The sequence below is a fragment of the Primulina eburnea genome, chromosome 12 (genome assembly GCF_022965805.1).
Source record: "Primulina eburnea isolate SZY01 chromosome 12, ASM2296580v1, whole genome shotgun sequence".
NCBI classification, from domain to species: Eukaryota; Viridiplantae; Streptophyta; class Magnoliopsida; order Lamiales; family Gesneriaceae; genus Primulina; species Primulina eburnea.
The window spans coordinates 32,452,703-32,472,517 of NC_133112.1; the positions used below are offsets into that span (position 1 = coordinate 32,452,703).

Here is a 19,815-nt window from a genome sequence, read left to right on the forward strand (position 1 = left end):
TTCCTCTGTTAATACATATTCTTAATAAATACCAAGGCCTTGTTTATCTTGTGTGATCAGATAATCGACATATGTTTATCAAAATGATAAAAATAAATAAAAATGGTGATAATAAATATAATTATATTTTAATATAATAAAATATATAGATTTATAGTGGTTTTTAACAAGAAAGATCAGATTTTTTTATTTCCATTACAATAACATAAATATCATATGTACTAGTGTCAAACCTTTTGCAGAGGTTGCAGTATGTTTATATAATTTAATATAGTGTCAAATCCTTTTGCAGAGGTTGCAGTATGTTTATATAATTTAATAAAGACAAAAACTTGTGTGACGATCTCACGGATCGTATTTTGTGAGACATATCTCTTATTTGAGTAATCTATGAAATAATATTATTTTTTATGCCAAAAGTATTACTTTTTATTTTGAATACCGGTAGAGTTGACCTGTCTCACATATAAAAATTCGCGAAACCGTCTAACAAAAGACCTAGTCTTTAATAAATACTAGTTATTATGCACACGCGTTGCGTGTGTTTACAATATTTTTTATTATTATCGATATACTAAAATGAAATTTGACAAATTATGGAGGGAATAAATTTATATTTAATGGTTGAAATGAAAAAAATAAAAATAAAAGTGTGTGTTGAAATAAAAAAAAAACAAAAAACAAAAGTGTAATATTAATATCATATAAGGGTAAAAGTGAAAAAAAAAAGTTGACATCCTCTCTAGATAGTTACTATGAGGCCCTCACATTTAATATAATAAGTATAGAGCTAATCATATTTCAAATTAATAATTTTTAATATATATTTTAAATGATATAATAATCTAAACAATTAAAAAATATAACTATTTTCGTGATGAATATCGGACTTTCTAGTCATATTTACCGATCTGGCCCAACTGACGAGGAGATATGGGCCAACCAAGCCCGAAAATATTGAAAGCCCACTGCCATACAAGCATCGTGATAGTGCAACGAAGTCTGCAATTTACGAACTCGCTGTCATTTTCTAGCAACTACCAGAGCAGAAATGGCGCCAAAGAGGAGCAAATCTCCACCGTCTGATCCCCACGGGATGTTTTCGCAAATGGCTGTCTTCCTTATTGAAACTGGAGTAAAAGCTGCTCAACTGCAGGTGGTTGGCTCTATTCATTCGCAGTTGAAAATATTGTATATGGCAATTTGAACTAAAAATGAGGAGTTATTCATGTTAATTGTAGATATGGAAGCAAAAATTGATCCAAATGGGTGCTAAAATTGAGGATCGTTTATCCAAAAAGGTCACGCACATTTTTGCTGCGGATTTCAATTCTCTTCTCAGGAAAATCGACCAGGAAAGGTTAAACCGATTTGAAGGAGTAAGTATGTTTATTTATTTAAAATTTTAAGAACAGAGCTAAGTGGATGAGTTATACGGTTAATTTAGTTTGAGTGTCGATTGTGCTAGTCTTAGGGTCAATTTGGTTTAAACTACCTTTGCGGTCTTGGTGATAATTTAAAGATTAAGCTTTTCAATTAAAACTCTCATGTTTCGGGATTTTAAAATGTCATTCGAATACAAGGTTCGGAAATAGCTGGTATTTAACCTGTCAATTGTGTGGTGTTGATTTTGTTTATATTTGCTTTATTGTGGAAAGTGGTTCTTAGTTGTCTCACGATCTGGTAGATAAAAATATCTGAGAGTTGTATATATGGATTAGACATCATTCCCCCTTGAGCTAGTTTTCGAGATTGAGTTGATCCAAGTCTTAATTTTAACCGTAGTTGAGTTAGGTTAAAGTCCCAATTTTAACATAGTATCAAGACAGGTTCCACCATTATGTATTGGACTGTCCATAGTTGGGCCACCTATTTTGTTCATAATTGGGTCATTTGTAAAATTCACATTCCATATATTTATTCCTGGGTGTGAAGGGGTGTGTTAGTTGTCTCACATCGATTGGATAAAATTCTTTTGAGTTGCATATATGGTCTTGGACAATCATTCCCCTTAGCTAGCTTTTGGGGTTGAGTTAGGTCAAAGTCTCAATCTTAACATTTGTAAACTCCATGCTCCAGATGTTCATTCCTGCACGTGGGGGTGTGTGTTAGTTGTCCCACATCGATTGGATAAAATAACTGGGAATTGCATATATGGTCTTGGACAATCCTCTCCTCTTGAGCTGACTTTTGTGGTTAAGTTAAGTTCAAATTCCAATCTTAACATGGTATCAGAGCCTAAGTTCCCCACCGTTATGTGTTTGAATGCCCATAGTTGTATCACCCGTTCTGCCCATAGTTGGATCATTTGTAAACTCCACGCTCTAGATGTTCATTCATGGACATGAGAGGTGTGTTAGTTGTCCCACATCGGTTGGATAAAATATCTGGTCCCTTCTTGAGCTAGCTTTCCCTTGAGCTAGCTTTTGGGGTTGAGTTTGATCCAAGTCCTAATTTTAACAATAGTTATGCTTTTTGTTTTGATTCTTTTGACTCACCTTGGGAATTTTGCTGAAACCAACGCATGACTTTGAACTTTAATTTAATTGCGATAATATATTTCTTCGTTATCATGTAGTGCGTAGAGTTTGTTGGTTCTTTCGAGGCGATGCTAGTGAGTCGTTGTGGATATTGCTATAATGGGGCTAACAAAACCTTGAGGTTGTGTTTGTATGATGGGGTTTGCGATGCTCTTTAATCTATGTTTTTTACTACTTTGGAAGCTTTTTTGATATTTTTAAACGATGAAAGAAAATTGAAAACTGATAATTTCAAACCTATAACGAAATCTGTATGTTCCAAGTATTGCATGATGACTTTCAGGATTTGTTAATGGAGTAGAAGATTCTAACGAGTTGCGCTATTATGATTTAAACTTGCGACAGAAAGTAGTCAACTATCAGTGGCTAGAGAACAGCTTGAGAATAGGAGAAAAAGTTCCAGAAGATTCATACGTTCTATCTGCTGGTATGGGGGGAAATGTTAGAAGCAACAATCGTGAGGAGAACCATATGAAGGTAAGTCATTTTAGAGAGGACAATCCCTCTCAACAGAAGAAGCTTAAAACATCTGTTGGGTCAGAAGAAAGCAATGAAATTTCAGAGAATGCTCATCATCATTCTTCCAAATCGGATATTGCCAGTGGTTCACCTGGTTCCTCACGCTCTCTAAGCCCAGAAGTGACAAGTCCAACAGATTATGATCAAAATAAAGATGTAAGATCGTGATATTTTATACATCTGAATTGAATGAAATTTTGTGCTTCCGTATAGTAGTTTTGCTATTCATGTATCTAGGCAACACTCATTTACAAATATTTAAATAATATTTTCTGGTGGGCAAAATGTATTTTTTTTTTATTTTCTTATATCACAAATTAAAAATATTTACTGATAAAAATTATATTCTTTGCAGAACAAATACCAAACTTTGCCCACATACAAGTTATGCCGTTAGTGGTGCTTATATCATTTCACTGTTTTTTTACCGAGTATTCTCTTTTGAAATGAATTGCAAATGAATTTTTACAGGTCTCCACATCCGAAGCATCATTACTTTACAATCCTCCAGATTTGAACAAGAATATAACTGATATATTTAAGAAGCTCGTCGATATTTACAGAGGTGAAAATTTGTTCGTCATATCATGTGTATTAGTTTTTGGTATTGTGAATTTAATGGCTGAATTTGTTACTTTATTTTAATGATAGCCTTGGGTGATGATAGGAGGTCTTTTAGCTATCACAAAGCTATCCCAGTCATTGAAAAACTACCTTTTAGAATTGTAAGTGCAGACCAGGTCAAACACCAACCTGGGATTGGAAAGTCACTGCAAGATCATGTAAGAACCTGGTTATAGCATAAGATTTGGGATGCCTTCAATTCACTATTATTTCTCCAGCCATCTTTAACTGCATTTTATGGAACACTATTCGGGTTACACTTGGTCTTTACCCTACTTGGTGATGGAGGTTACAGGTTCAGGAAATAGTAAACACTGGGAAGCTATCCAAGTTGGAGCACTTCGAGAAGGATGAAAAGGTGTTATATTGTTCTTGAAGCCAAAATGTTTTTGCTGAAAGTACCAGTCTGTTGATACAATGTGACGTTTTGTTGCATCCGAACTGAATGTTGAGCATGTGGTAGTTTTGTTTTACCATTTTGATTCTTGATATGGATTTATTATTCCAAATCGAAAGACATGTGGATGTGAAACCACTTGGAATGGATATGAGCCGTTGTGCGTTTAGGCAAAGGTGGATCTATAGTTAGGGCAGAAGTGGATATGGCCCAAACCATACCTTACTTGGTGTATCTAGGTGAACTTCTTGGAACTAATACAAGAAGAAATTCAATTATTATTTAACTTTCCTTTTGGCCTTGTGATCCTTAGATTCTTGACCTTCTTAATGAAACTAGATGATGGCTGCAGGTTATCATTTCTTCTTCATTATTTGTCATGAAGGATTGTAACAAAGTGTGCTATATGACCTAATCATCACAAGCCTGGAAGTTTCTGCTCCAATCCATAAACAAAGAGTGAAGGTTTATGTTACCATATTTTGTTAATTTTCTCAGGTTCGTACAATCAGCTTATTTGGAGAAGTATGGGGCATCGGACCTACTACTGCAAGTAAACTTTATGAGAAAGGACACAGGACCCTGGATGACTTGAGGAACGAGGAATCACTAACAAATACCCAGATGATAGGATTAAAATACTTTGATGACATCAAGACTAGAATTCCTCGTCAAGAGGTGAGCCGTGATGCTTGTTGCTTAGATCTTTGACCGGTACTTCAAAATTTGCAATACTGATTTTAATACCCTGTGTTAATCCTTAAAAAATTAATAGGTTCAAGAAATGGAAAATCTTCTGCAAAAAGTCGGAGAAGAGATTTCACCTGGGGTTAGAACTTGTTTCCCTTTAAGTTTGTGTACTTTTATATTTTTTCCCTTTAAGTTTGTGTACTTTTAAGGGGGTAAAATGGAGAACTTGTCATTTAACCCCTCGACTTATCATGGATTCAGGCAGCTGCTTTGTACCATTCGAACTTGAAATGTAAACTGGTCAATTGTCTAGAGTTGCTACTGGTCATTTAGGGGAGATGACTGCGTGCGGATTATGTATTCAGTGGGAAGGGTGTGACAATTCAGTCTTTTTATTACTTTTTTTTCCTATATACTGCAATCATATCTTAGTTTGTTCAATAGTTTGTTGTCCCTAAGTCTCACTATCAGAGAATTATTTGAAGCAAAGCCCTTATGATAAATCAGCTATAGGGCTTTACTTTACTTGCATACTGACCCTGGTTACCAAGGGAAGGGTAGGAAGCACCATTTGTTGATGATAGAGCAGTGCAGGTAGAGATTGTCTGTGGAGGATCATATAGACGCGGGAAGGCCTCTTGTGGGGATTTGGACATTATTGTTACTCATCCTGATGGGAAGAGGTATGATTTCATCTGTATACTTTTTTGAATAGTTTAATCTCCTTCCATTTACTTTTGGAATGAGACTAAGTTGCTCAAGCTTTCTTGTTGTCCCACCTAGTTCTTTGTTCAATAATAACTCCCAATTTTGGAGAAAGTGCAAAGCATTCTTTTTTATATCTCCATGCCATTAGAATATTAATATGAAGTAACCACCTTTTTTAATTCCTTTGAAACAAGCTGAACCTCAAGTTGAAAATGATTTTATGCTAGTATTCTACCTTGCAATCTGGAGAACTTGTTTATAGAAAGTTGACCCTTTTCTCCTGTGTCCAGTCATATCGGCTTTCTTCCAAAATTTGTGAGGTGCCTCAAGGACATAAATTTTTTAAGAGAAGATCTGGTATTTAGTGTTCACTAGTGACGAGGTAATGACTGATACTTTTCCTTTGCATTTTTATTGTCTATGGATTTGTCAAAGTATAGATACGTGATCATGGCTATTTCTCTTTAGTCTTTACCAAGGAAAGCAAACCTTGGTACCTTTATTTTTATGTGTGCAAATGAAATTTGTAATTCTGGTGAATCTGTCACTTCTCATAGTGCTAAACAAGAGTACTTGCCATTTCAATTCATATCCATGTGTAGGTTATGGTTCATTTTGTCTAAACATCAGGCTGACCCGAAAATACGATCTCATTTTTTCTAGTTGAAACTTGAATCAGCTGTTGAAGTGTTCTAAATTCTGAATATTGTTGTTTGTGTTTTCGTAACCCCCTGCAGCTTTAAAATTGAGTTTGTGTGACTGGATTATTCATTTGATATGCCGTACTCATTTGACTTCCATGTTATATGATATCTTGCACAGGGTACTGACTCTGGAGTGGACACATATTTTGGTCTTTGCACTTATCCAGGTCGAGAGTTGCGACATCGCATAGATTTCAAGGTTCATCAATTGAAATCCTTTTTCATGTGTTAAAGCATTCAAGGATTACCAATCTTTTTGTCCAACCAGTGTCTCCACACTGTTATTAACAAATAACTGAATACATATACCCTTCATATTGTCAATGGTCATGTCGAAGTGGATAGAGCCCCATAAAAGAGGGTGAGCGAAATTGTCCCAATGTGCACACAAATGTCCATGAAATATGTATTCGCACGGCATGTATTTTGAATTGTGCTCCATGTGAAAGAAATAGGTAATCACGACTGTGTAGGTGCTCTATGATGTTATTGCCAAGATCTTGTGAATTGTATTCTAAGGTAGCTGTCCTTTTATGCAGGTTTTTCCCAGAGATATTTATGCATTTGGTTTAATAGCATGGACAGGGAATGATGTACTCAACAGGAGGTGTGCTCATTCATTCAGCACAAGTTATGCTCGAAAATAAAAATGTGTTTTTTTTCTTATTCGAAAAATATGGTTTTTTTTCAAAAAAAAAAAAAATTTAACAAATAATTATTTTATACGCATTCACTGAAGGTGTATAGTCCATTTTCTTCTTCAAAAGTTTGGTCCAAGTCTCCACTTTTTGGTCCTTTACTCTATTTTGAATTCCTTGGTTTTTTTAATCCAGGCTACGATTATTGGCAGAAACGAAGGGATTCAAACTTGATGACACTGGTCTGTTTCCAGCGACTCAAAGTTCAGGTGGCAAAAGGGTACGAACTTGTAGGTGTAACTGGTGCTGCATAGCTCCATCTTTAACAATTCATTCAGGCGTTACTATACACATTCTGATACGCAGGGAAGCAAAGGTAGTGCAAGTTTAAAGTTTGCAACTGAAAAACAGGTGTTTGATTTCCTCGAATTTCCATGGCTCGAACCCTACGAAAGGAATATATGAGAAGTAAATGATAGCCTAATGTTGAAGCATTCTGCAGTCCACAATCTGCTATATTTCGGAAGCTGTGGTGTTGTTTCCTTTTTCTCTTCGGAACCAAGATATGGAAGCTGTAGTGTAGTAGTGCTGTTTCTTTTTTCTCCTCGGAACTAAGTGGATGCACTTGTAAATTATGTTAAAAACCAAGTAGCAACTACACACGTGAACGTGAATTTCCATGTTCTTCACCTCCTGGAAATTTTTGCCTTCCGAGGGGACTAATATCACATGTTTTTTTATTGTAAAAATTGTGTGTATATATTGTTAGATCAACGCGGAATCAACAGAAGTCCGAAACATACCTCCTTCCATTGCAATTCTTAGCTTATAGTCACTATTTGTTGGTTTTAGGTTCTTTAAAACCTTTATTTCTCTTGTTAATAATGTATTTTATTTTTGAACGAATAGCGGATTTAGGAAACATAATTAAGGTTTACCCCTTCGATAATTTTTAATTTTTCCCACCAGAAAGGTGATGTATGGAACAAGATCTTAAACACATATTCCAAAGAAAACAAAAAAAGATGTAAGAGTCATACTTGTGATCAGAGTAGGTCTTTTGTGATATAGTGTCACGAATCTTTATCTGTGAGACTAGTCAACTTTACCGATATTCACAATAAAAAGTAATATTCTTTAATGGATGACCCAAATAAAATTCAGCTCTCACAAAATACGACCCGTGAGATCGTCTCACACAAGTTTTTACATTTTGACCATATGTGAAATTGGATCATGGTTGATAATATTATGTCAAACTGACATCATATTTAGGTAAATGCATAACATATATCATAAATATTAGCAGATCGTGGCATATATGATATCGATGTTTTTTTAAAAAAAAAACTTAAAAAACAAAATATTTTTTAAAAATTTTAAAATGAAATTAGTTTTTTAAATTAAAATGATAGGAGAGAAAGTAAATATAAAAAAGATAATATATATAGTTAAATGGTCAGAGAACTTAAAAATTATTTAAAAAACTTTACAATAGTACAAATTTAACGAGTCAAACGAGTTTAAATTTAATAGTTAAGGCCATCCACAATAAGGATATTTCCTACAAATATTTGTGGACCCCCTACTCCACTTCATCAATCAAATATTTCTCTACTCAAATATTTCATATTTCACAATCAAATATCTCACATCAACCAAATATTTATGGGTCTCACTATCAATTTAATTAATATTTTATTTTGATTTAAATAAAATCATTTCACCACTTTAATTATTTTTATCTATTATTTAATATTATATTTTTTTATTGAAATGTAAAATTAAAAGTTTAATAATTATATATAATTAAATAAATATTAAATAAAAGTGAAAAAAAAATAAAAAATAAAAAACTACCCTACTCGACCCAAGCTCTTCACAGTGAAGAGCTTGGGTCGAGCAAACTCTTCACTAAAAAGGGTCTCGCTTTTGTGCTTGGGTCGTGATTGGGTCGTGATAGGCAAAAAAAAAACACGACACCCGACCCACCTCGACCCACCACGACTCAAAAAATAAAATTTTAAAAAAATAGCAATACCCGGTTACAAATTTGTAACCGGATATTGTCGTGGCACACCATTCAATGCTGTGCAGTGGTGAATATTTAGATGGAACGGATATTTGGATAACGTGGATTGGATTATATCCACCATTGTGGATGCCCTAATAGAATAAATAAACTTCCTTCCACGAAAATATTAATGGGCCAAAAGTCCAATCATTCACGGGCTTAGTCCCAAAGAAAATTAAGCCCTTTTTACAAAAGTAGATCACCAAAACTGTGACGCAATCTGGTAGACATGGCTTCCTCCATATCTACGGCAACACCAATCCTCCACGATTCTTCTACTTCAAAATTATTGTATTCAAATATTCTTCCCTCAACTCCATTTCCCTCTTTTCTGAGCAAACCCAATACTCCTCTTCTTCATATTCGTTCTTCTTTAGTTTGTGTCAAAAGAAGGGACAACTTCATTTGCCGGGCCGAAAAGGAGTACAAGTTCCCAGACCCCATCCCAGAATTCGCTGATTCTGTATAGCTTTGCTTCTTATTCGCATACCATAGCTCGATTGAATTGAGCTTAAAATGACTGTTTTAGTTTGCTTATGTATTGTATGTTTTGGTTTCAGGAGACTGAGAAGTTTAGAACACATTTGGTTAAGAAGCTGTCCAAGAAAGATGTGTTTGGAGATTCAGTGGATGAAGTAGTTGGAATCTGTACTCAGGTATTGCTTTCTCTACCCATTTTTCCCGTGTTATCATGGACTTTTCTCTTTTCTATGTGATATTCTCCTTATTGGCTGAATGTTGAACACGGTGTTTGGAAAAACGCTGAAATATGTACAAGGGATTGGAATTTTAGACACTGCCAAACAAGTCTCCTGCTGGAGTTTCATTCTGTGCTATCTGTTAATTTTTTGCTGCTGCTTCATATTAATTTGGTTCTCAACTATATTATGACATATCAAAGCAATAATGAATATAAAGAAAATATGAGAATTATAAGTCATGTATATGAGACCATCTTAATGGTTCTTGTTTAATCACGTGGAAGGCCGTGTTGCTTTTTTTAGATCAGCAAGATTTGTATTTGTTGAAACATGAAACTTATAGAGTTTTCGGTTTCTATATCGTGCCTAATAACTCACTTTTTCAGCCTCATCAAAGGGCAAAGCTAGTAAAATTCTGGTTAAGTGAACGGCAACTAGTCTCCATCTTTTCATTCTAGCATCACTGATTTATTACGCCATCTCTCATGAACTACAGCTTTTGCGTAAAAGGTTCAAGTGCAAAATTTCATCTATATCGTTAAGTCGGTCTTGATATCTTTTAATATCATATATATGGTCAATTTGCAGCGTTTGCCTTCGACCTTAATTTAAGGTGTGTTTACGTATGAGGTTGGTGATTGTGATACCTCTAATGAGGTCGAATTTTGGGACAATCATCTTCAACATTCTATTATAACTTATATATTCAATTATCCATACAAATGCCGAGTTTCATTGTTTGAATTTGGTTTTCCAAAATGATGTGAGCTTTATTGTTAAAACTAGTTTCTTAAGCACGATAAGAGTGATTGAGATATCCAAGGCTTTGACTTAATGGAGATTGAGAGACCATATATCCGATTGGATCTGGATTGGGCTCAAGCCTAGTTAATGACGATAACGAGTGGCATTTTTTAGACTCTTCCTCAATGTGATGATGCTTTTATCTTCATTCTTTAATATTCATACTAGTGTGAGGTTGCTAAACCCCAAGATTTTGAACAGATCTTCAGTGATTTTCTGCACACAGAGTACGGTGGTCCAGGAACCCTTTTGGTGATTCCTTTTATCGACATGGCTGACACTTTAAATGAGAGAGGTTTACCTGGAGGACCTCAGGCCGCTCGAGCAGCTGTAAAATGGGCTCAAGATCACGTCGACAAGGATTGGAAAGAGTGGACTAAAGGCTAAAGGTAATAGAATGTTTGTATGATGCCGATGATGATGATGATGATGATGATGCACAATTCTTGCCCATTCTAGGATTTTTCTGAGAGATAGAGTTCCTTTCACTTGTCAGTTGAGTTGTTTGTGTTTAAAATGTTTTTTTGCATATACTTGATTGACATTAGAATTTTATTTGTAGTTGTTCAAAGGATGCGAGTTGGTGAAAAATTCAAGATATAATCGCCAATAAGATCACAGTCAAAAACATGGAATACAATTTAATCTCAGTTAACTCGGTGATCGATCACTAATATTTAAGTCATGTATATTCAAGCTTCGATTGAGTTGCACTTAATACGAACTACAAGCAGTCAAAGTGGCGAGTTATTCAACATTGAAGACTTTGGATGATAACTCTCAAATTTTTTCTTGGTTTTTTGGATATACATATTTCTTTCTTTCTTTCTATCTTTCATTCTTTTTTTGAAGTTAAGGGTGCTCAAGTATACTAGCTATCTTCCCCTTTTTTTTCTTCATTTATGGCTTTTCCATTGGCTTTCGCTTTCGTAAAATTGTAATCATCGTAAAATCTTGGTTTATATAATCTGGGATTCCCAAGCGCGCACAGTTTCTAGTAGATTCAAATAGAAAATCAAAGCCATAAGATATTTTTCTGCCTCAATGCAATTTAGTTAAGAAGTGGAAGGCGAATTGTGCAAGGGAAAAGTGAAGGAACCAATCGTTGATTCTAATGGCATTATTTTATCATTCTTTCAAACACCTAACTTTTAAAATGACAGACTAGTTCAAGGTGATATTTTATGGTTTTAATAAAAGTGCAAATGTAATCTTGAAAATACAATTTTATTTTCATTTCGTTGTTCGTTCTGCTTAACTTCAGAGTTCCCTGTAATTACAAATGCACAAGTTAAAAAATGTGAGTTCTTCAAACAAGAAGGAAAAAAAATAATTGAGTAGACCTCCCGGATGATCTCACGAATTTCTCCCCAAGATATGTAGACTCAGTTCATATGTTTTTCATTCAATCAAAATATATTACACAATATATTTTTAACATAAACAAATATTTTTTAACATCAATATATTACACAACATTTCTTCGTAACATTACTAACAAAAAATGATCTTTTTCAATCAAAAAAATACTTTGCACGTAAAAAATTACACGAATCAGATCAAATTAAAAATTCATCTCATAAAATTGATCCGTTAAAAAACTCCCAAATTTTGTGTTAATCGAGAAAGAGAAAATGTAAATTAAAGGCAATTTAGAATTTTAAAACTATGAAAAAGGGTATTGTATGCAAAGAAGGTTATTTTTAAAATACATTTTTAAGATTTCCCTAAGAACATCTCCAACCCATCTCTATTTTAGAGGAAATCTCTAAAATAGAGTATGGATTGGTGCTCCAACCCAACTCCAAATGCAATCTTCATTTTGGAGATTGCAATAGTGATCCTCCATTTTGGAGGATCACTATTCATTTGAAGATTAATATGTAGATTCCACCAAATTACTGAAATGACATTATAACAATTGCAAAATAGTCTTTTGTATTTTTATGTATTTGTTTTGATCCATTTTATATTACTATTTTTCAAATTATTTAATTAATTTTAATGTTAAATAATTTTTATACTTAATTTATTTTAATTTTTTTATTATTTTCATGATTTAAATATAAGTCTATTGTTTATAATAATCATGAAATAGAAATAATAAATAAGATAATGACCACAAAAATTAATAACATATTATTTTAATAAATTGAGTTTAATACATGTTTTATTGTATTATGTTTATCGAATTAATTAAGTTCGGTTATATAATACATTATATAATTATATTTGTGTTTTTGAAAACGAAAAAAATGGAATATTTTGTAATATTTTTAGAGGATATAGGTTGGAGAAGGTTTTTAAAAATAGAGATCATAGATCTCTATTTTAGAGGATAGAGGATGAAAAATAGAGGATATGGGTTGGAGATGGCCTAATAGATAAGATCATTGTAGTAATATTTAAACGTTGCATTTAGAGCACTCCTATCGTATAGATAGAGATGTAAACGATTCAAATCAAACCAAATAGTATCATGCTCGAGTTTGGTTCGTTTAAGATTGTTTGAGGCTCGAGCTCGATTCAAGTTTCTATTATCAGGCTCGAGTTTGGTTTGTATTGAAAGTACTAAGCTCGAAAAAAGCTCGAGCTCGGCTCGTTAAAAGCTCGTTTATCATGTTAATCAAGTCGGGCTTGAGTTTGATTCATTAATAGCTCGTTTATCATGTTTAACAAGCCTGGCTTGAGCTCGGCTCGTTTTCGAGCTCGTAAAACATAGAGTTGAGCTCGAGTTTAATGTTGATTTGAGCTTGTTAAAAATTAAATATATCTATGAACTTATTTTAAATCAAACATAAAAATATAAAATTCATTCATAAATAACAAAAACGACAAAAATAACAATTAAAAAAACATAAACTAATTATATTATTGAACATCCTAAAATAATATATCCAACATCCAGGTAACAAATATTCGTTATATACTGATATCACCATATAAATAGCATTACAATAATTTCACTCCTTAAATACTCCATCCGTTGTGTTCAAAATAAATTTTATTTTTTAATCAATATAAATTCATTATATTCAATTTTGTATAATATTTTAGGATAATAATTTGTAAAGTTACTCAACGTGTATATGACTTGGTGATGTAAATTTTTTGAGGAAAAAAGAATAAGTTGATGTATTTCTGTTATTTATTATGTTTTAAAGAAAATTTTAGTATAATAATATGCAAGTAAGATAAAAAAATGTAATTGTGACTATAGTAGTGTAAATTCATCATTTTTTTCAACTATGTTTTGTGTTCAATTCCTTCAATTGAGATTAATACTCATATTTTTATTTGTCAACTCAACAAATGAGCCAAATTTGTACTACTATTTTTATTTGTCAACTCAAAAAATAAGTCAAATTCGAACTTACGAGCCACCTAAACAAGTCGAGCTCGAGCTTACAAGCCACCAAAACAAGCTGAGCTCGAACTCACGAGCCTATTATCAAACATATTTGCGAGCCTATTATCAAACAGGTTTACGAGCTCACGAGTCGAATATCCTTAGGCTTGAGCTTGATTTGATTAAATTTTCGAGCTTGAAATCGAGCTTGAGTTTGACTTAACGAACTCAAACGAGCTTTCTATCGAACCGAGCTTCGAATAGCTCGCAAACAGTTTGGTTGATTTACATTCCTACGTATAGCATTTCAATAAGTTCTATTCATAAAAATACGTTACCGAAAAATAATAGATTTCACAAAACATTTGAATTCTCAGCATCAACGTCAAGAAAATTAAAAATGAAAATCATACAAATTTGGCCATCTTGCCATCTCATATTTTATAGTCTCATCTTGAACATCAGTTTGGTCGACCATCAAAATCAATCCACTTTTTTTCTATGATCAATAAATGGAACTCAAATGAGCAGTATTGTCGGGTGATCCGTTAGTATGATCTAATCAACATAAAATTTAAAACTTCAAACTAGAAAAGCCGGCAAGGATATATATACTCGTTCTTCCTAGCTACTTATCAATCTCTTCCTGAATTTGTCCCTCTGCAAGTAGCATATAGAGATTAATCATATACAATATTACTATGATAACTGTATAAAGATTGCATTCATAAAAGAGAAACTCTTACCAGCAAGTTCGACAGCCAAGTTAGCCTGAGTATCGGCCTCTGAGTTCAAGTCCTTTTGGAAGATAAAAGATCGCATGTTAATGTAGATTAGCTTCCCTTACAGAGAATGTTTGACATTTTGGCATATATTTTAGTCCATGCACATGTAATAGCAATTTTTGGGGACCAAGAGAGATGGTTGTAATTTTTCATGAAAAAGTTACGAGGCAAAAGACAATATTTCAGATAAAACAGAGACGTTTTCTGAAGAACTGATCAAGACAGGCATATATTACTTTGAGTTACTGGGGCAGACCAAAACCATCGAGGCGAGGAGCGATTTCTTATTATTTAGGGAGTGAAATACGATTGCTAAGAAAAATATTCAGAATTTTCTAAGTTGAAGGGGGACGAGTGCCCTAACTCGCCCCTGTGAGTGACATTTTATGGGTACAATGTTTCGGTAACGGGCTAACTTACTTACCCTCAGAACATGAATGATCTGGAAGGAAAGAAACCTATCCTTCAATTTCTTTGCTTCTTCAAACAAGCCGGAGATGCTTTGGTTTTTAACCTTCCATTGACCCTGGATCTGTTAAAGAAACCATTGTTTCAATTGCAGCATTAACAAAGGTATAAGCAATTAACATCACGAAAAATGGATATAACCGGAAGAGGACCTACATACCTGCATGCAAACAAGTTTGGAATCGCCTCGAACTCTTACACTTGTAAAACCTTTTCCTAGTGCATATTTCAACCCTAATATAAAGGCACGGTATTCTGCAAAATTATTGGTCGCTACACCTAAGCCTTCACGCAATCGACAAATCTAAGATGTGAAAAATGTCAGATATAACTGTCTGACAGTAGCAAAAGATGCAAATATTTCAAAATAATGATGATGCTTACCAAACTTCCATCATCAGACCGCAGTACAGCTCCAGCCCCGGCTTGGCCAGGATTTCCTTTTGAAGCACCATCAAATTCAAGAGTACAAGATTGCTGTCAGGGATTACAAAGATCATTTTTCTTAACAAAGGAATAAAATTAATCACTTTCAAATATTTATTACATGAAATGGGGATTTGCATAAATCTAGTCTTAATCATCAATTCAGGGGCAAGTGATAGTTTCAATACATTTACGTCCACCTTTTACCTAGTAAAAAAGAGATATTTGTAACAATCAGCACAATCAAGAGCCACTCACACAAATTGATTGATTCTGGTCCCCTCCATTAGAATCTAACTTGAAATGCTTTTGTAAGGCATCATTTGTAGTCAATGATGATCCGGCAACCTCCTGAAATATGTGATATGCTGTAAATAAAATATGCCCACTTTATAATCCAAACGCAATCTTCTTGATCACTAAACATTATGTTGACTTTGATGACTCATCAAAACAAATAGAGCAAATTGCACAGGGTCAATAAAAAAAACACAAATAAGATAGCAGAACTTCATAAATGTAAAGATGTTTTCTATAACATCAATCTCCTAACTCAAATTCTCAGTCATTTGATTTTGGCATTCTAGATAACGAGGAACGGAAAAAGAATGTAGCCAATAAATTTCCCAATATTGTTTCGTGCTACGAGCCATTTCATTGACGAGGTCTCTTGCCATAGTTGATTTTGTTGCAAATATCCACTAGTGGCACGCCATAATTAAACGGATTGACGTAAATTTTTCTCCCCTTCATCACACAGTTTTTTACTCATTTTCTCATCAACGGAAATTTACTGTTCGTAAAGGTCAAGGAGGCAATCTTCATATTTTACACACCTAAGTACACCATAAATTATTTTGTAGTATATCAGAAACTATGTTGCATAAAGTTGGTCCATTGACCAAAAATTGAATCAGAAAATATCAAATCTCACCCCATAATCTGACCACAAAGCTTCTTGTGGCCTCTTCTTTGTCGCGGGCTCACTAGATGTGCCACCTCTTGAAGAAGAAAGCTGCCATGAAAAATAGGTTCTTTTAACTCAACAAAATATTCTTTGTTACTAAATCAGATAAATTATTTCTGCTATGCACATCGAGATTGCATGGCATGCAAAAGTTTGCTGGCTTGTCTCACAATGTTGAATTTCTTATTATGAAGCATATGACTTATTTTAAACAAAATAGATAAGTGAATCAAAAACAGATTAGATCCAATTTACAACTTGATATTGTTTATAATTTCTGGAATATTATAACTTTCCATTACACAGCTGGCCAACTTATGGCAAGCACCATTACAGCTGTGAGAAGGAACATTGCAAGACAGCACTATATGGACCATAAAACCAAATATGATCCAGAATGGAAATAATCACCCTTCAACCACATGCTAGAGCCATTTTCACACCTTTTCGTCGATGAGCAAGAGCCATTTTCACACCTTTTGGTCGATGAGCGAGTAGATGGTAATTAGATAAGATAATCTAAATAAAATTTATCATAAATATGTGCAGTTCATCTAACCTGTGGGGGGCAGTGCACGAGGGTGCCAAAAAGATCTTGAGTAAGATCAGAAGCTCTGATGGAATAAAGAGCATTTTTAAGCCCACAAGAGAGAAGATACTTCTCCGTGTCCTTGGGCATGGAGTAGCCTTTGTACACACTAACAGGTGGATCACATATCTGCCAGAAAAATAATAAGAAAAGAGGCTAGTCGTTTATTACTTCACAAAAATTACATATTACTATATTAATTTTGTCATAGAATTGGTAAGGAAACAGGTGAAATATATGAGATTAATTGTAAGATTCTGTTACATTTGGAATATCCAATTCAAAAGTGATGGTTGAACAAACAAGACATATGACCGGCTTTTAAGTTTACATTCTAGTTTTAGCCATCGATGAAATTTAGTAGGGAGAATGAAATCTATCATATGGTAGCATCCGTAATCATGAAATAACGTTAAGGGGAAAGGAAGGGATTCAAATGAGAAGGAGGAAGTGACCATTGGAGAAATGAATCACCACAAGATCATATGGTCTACTGAAAGGATAGTAAAGGAAGTTTTTACATCATGTATAAAGGGAACAAGTGATTACTGAAGTTCCAACTTGAGCCTGACAATCACTTAGGCTTTTGTAGACACCCACAAGATCACCTTTACGAACCACAAAAAACGCTTCCTTGTCGTCCTTCATTTGCGGTTTACGATCAACTTTTCTCTTACGAGAGCTACCTTCACCGGCCTCTTTTGTCGTATAGGACTGAACCCTAACTGATGTCAATAGCAATTCCACTTTTTTTATTCTAAAACAGGAATATGGGAAGATTGTTTTCCGTGATGGAGAAATATATCCGAAACATGGGCTCTTCTTTAGAAAACAGCCAGCTAAGGTTGAGTATGCACGAAACAAACAGACCATCACAGATGTTCCCTCCCTCCAACTCCCCAGATCTTCTGAAATAAACAAAATATTATTACTCAATTTAAAAATACATACACTAAACAAATAAAAAACATGGCTGCGTTCTTTAACTGAGCTGAACTGCACTCTAGTGGAACTTGGAAATATTCCCTTGTTTTTACAATCATTTAGTGTATGATCTCAGACAATACAAACATGTGTATATAAAAGCTCGTGTATCTAAAGGATTCTAAAATTTCTCAATACATAATCCCATTCCGCATATACCCACCATAACAGTGAAACTTTTTACCTATTTCGACCCATTTTATCCACAAATTTCCAACCTTCATCGACAAGTTTTCTCCTATAGTAACTCCTCCACCAAATTCAGAGAGAAAGGGGCGGGGGGGGGGGGGGGGGGGGGGGAGGGGAAGAAAGAAAGAAAGCATAAAGGGCACTTTCTGCAATACATGAAGTCAACAGTTCCTTTAATCCAAACAATTATTTTCATATATCCCATTCCAGCAAGAAACTTTCGGATAACTTCGAAATGATCAAAAAACCCATTATCGAAAACAGTACAAGCATGAGACTACAGCGTAAAAATTAGCAGAAAACACAGAATCAACAAAATTTCAAGTAAAGTCTACATGTAAAAAACAGAACCCAAATGAGTGATCAATTATACTTGGAGGCAGAATAAACTGTAATTCCGGTAAATTATCGATGCAGCTCCAATGAACAGCAAAACCCTTGCCAATCTAGTGTTTGCTGCGGGGTGGATGGGTGGGCGTGGGGGACGGGGTAGGCTTCCAGGTAAGGGGTGGTGTGAGGGGGCCCATGGGTCAGATTATTTGGGCTTGAATTGGCTTAAAGTTATATATTTGTTAATGGGCTTTGAAATTAAATCTTAAGACATATCTGTATATCAAATAGGCCCAATTGTCATCCAGCGCTCAATTTTTTAGGGAACCCATTCTTTGCCGAAACTTTCGAGAAAGAATGGAATGTATTATTAATACTTATCATCTTAAATAGCACTCAACATAAATTTCGATTATAATTTTATTATTAATAATAAAATAATAATTTAAATATTAAATTAATAAATTATTTAGTTATACATAAGCTATATAAAATAAAATGAATTTCAAATAACATCGGTATTGGATAAACTTGAAATCCATCTTATTTAATATGAAATATTGTATAAACATAAAATGAGTTAATACGAAATTTATTATGTTAGTTCTCTAAACAACAAAAATACATGAATTTCATATCATTCCATTCAAACACAACGTTATATATATATATATATATATATATATATATATATATATATATATATATATATATATATATATATATATATATATATATATATATATTAGAAAACTTAATTATTTATAAAAAAAAGGTCATGGTTATAATGTCAAGTATTTCTAAAAAAACTTAATTATTTATAAAAATAAAGGTGATGGTTATAATGTCAAGTATTTCTAATCCTTTTTTTAAAAAAAAAAACTTATTTATTTATTTACTTGGGTGTAAGATATAAGATAAAAACTTGTGTAAAACGATCTTACGAGTCGTATTTTGTGAGACGGATCTCTTATTTGGGTCATCCATGAAAAAATATTACTTTTTATGCTAAAGGTATTACTTTTTATTGTGAATATCAGTAGAGTTGACCCGTCTCACATATAAAGATTCTTGAGACCGTCTCACAAGAGACCTACTCTCACTTTATTATCTACAATTAGATTTGACAAATTTGGGTCCTAAAAGTTTGCAAAATCAAACAGACTTTCAAATGAAATTCATTTTCTATTGTTTAATTAAGAATTATCTGGTAATTAATATGTTGGTCATTAATGATGGTCGTTATCAATGTTAGAAAACAGTATAGAGAAATTCCATAAAACACTGTCCTCCATTTGTGATTGTTTTGATGTCAACACCAATAAATTG

The 19,815-nt window shown here is 33.6% G+C and overlaps 3 protein-coding genes across 8 annotated transcripts; 2 read left to right on the forward strand and 1 right to left on the reverse strand.

The window, feature by feature from the left end:
* Positions 1-970: 970 nt before the first annotated feature.
* Positions 971-7,640, forward strand: LOC140807408 (DNA polymerase lambda-like). The gene is given in 15 exon segments (XM_073164243.1): positions 971-1,156; positions 1,242-1,379; positions 2,886-3,215; positions 3,531-3,624; positions 3,711-3,841; positions 3,979-4,041; positions 4,579-4,758; positions 4,856-4,909; positions 5,365-5,453; positions 5,769-5,850; positions 5,852-5,860; positions 6,301-6,381; positions 6,722-6,789; positions 7,016-7,100; positions 7,187-7,640. Coding segments are annotated over 15 exon segments (1,608 nt in total). The 5' UTR covers positions 971-1,051; the 3' UTR covers positions 7,286-7,640.
* A 1,449-nt stretch (positions 7,641-9,089) lies between these two features.
* LOC140807311 (protein PLASTID REDOX INSENSITIVE 2, chloroplastic-like) lies at positions 9,090-11,073 on the forward strand. 2 transcript variants are annotated; one of them, XM_073164111.1, is made up of 4 exons: positions 9,090-9,357; positions 9,455-9,550; positions 10,601-10,788; positions 10,962-11,073. In XM_073164111.1, the coding sequence occupies exons 1-3, from the start codon at positions 9,124-9,126 to the stop codon at positions 10,784-10,786; spliced, it is 516 nt and encodes a 171-aa protein (XP_073020212.1). In that variant the 5' UTR covers positions 9,090-9,123; the 3' UTR covers positions 10,787-10,788; positions 10,962-11,073. The 2 variants fall into 2 exon arrangements, with proteins under 2 accessions (XP_073020212.1, XP_073020211.1); XM_073164110.1 differs by having other exon boundaries at positions 10,601-10,973.
* Positions 11,074-14,149: 3,076 nt separating this feature from the next.
* On the reverse strand, positions 14,150-18,680 carry LOC140807629 (uncharacterized). Of its 5 annotated transcripts, none has more exons than XM_073164574.1 (10): positions 18,547-18,680; positions 17,533-17,888; positions 16,954-17,112; positions 16,362-16,442; positions 15,686-15,778; positions 15,386-15,478; positions 15,162-15,305; positions 14,958-15,065; positions 14,495-14,546; positions 14,150-14,408 (listed from the first exon to the last, which is right to left on the reverse strand). In XM_073164574.1, the coding sequence occupies exons 2-10, from the start codon at positions 17,854-17,856 to the stop codon at positions 14,377-14,379; spliced, it is 1,086 nt and encodes a 361-aa protein (XP_073020675.1). In that variant the 5' UTR covers positions 17,857-17,888; positions 18,547-18,680; the 3' UTR covers positions 14,150-14,376. The 5 variants fall into 5 exon arrangements, with proteins under 5 accessions (XP_073020675.1, XP_073020672.1, XP_073020671.1 ...); XM_073164571.1 differs by having other exon boundaries at positions 17,533-17,891; XM_073164570.1 differs by having other exon boundaries at positions 17,533-17,891; positions 18,530-18,680.
* Between the last annotated feature and the right edge of the window lie 1,135 nt (positions 18,681-19,815).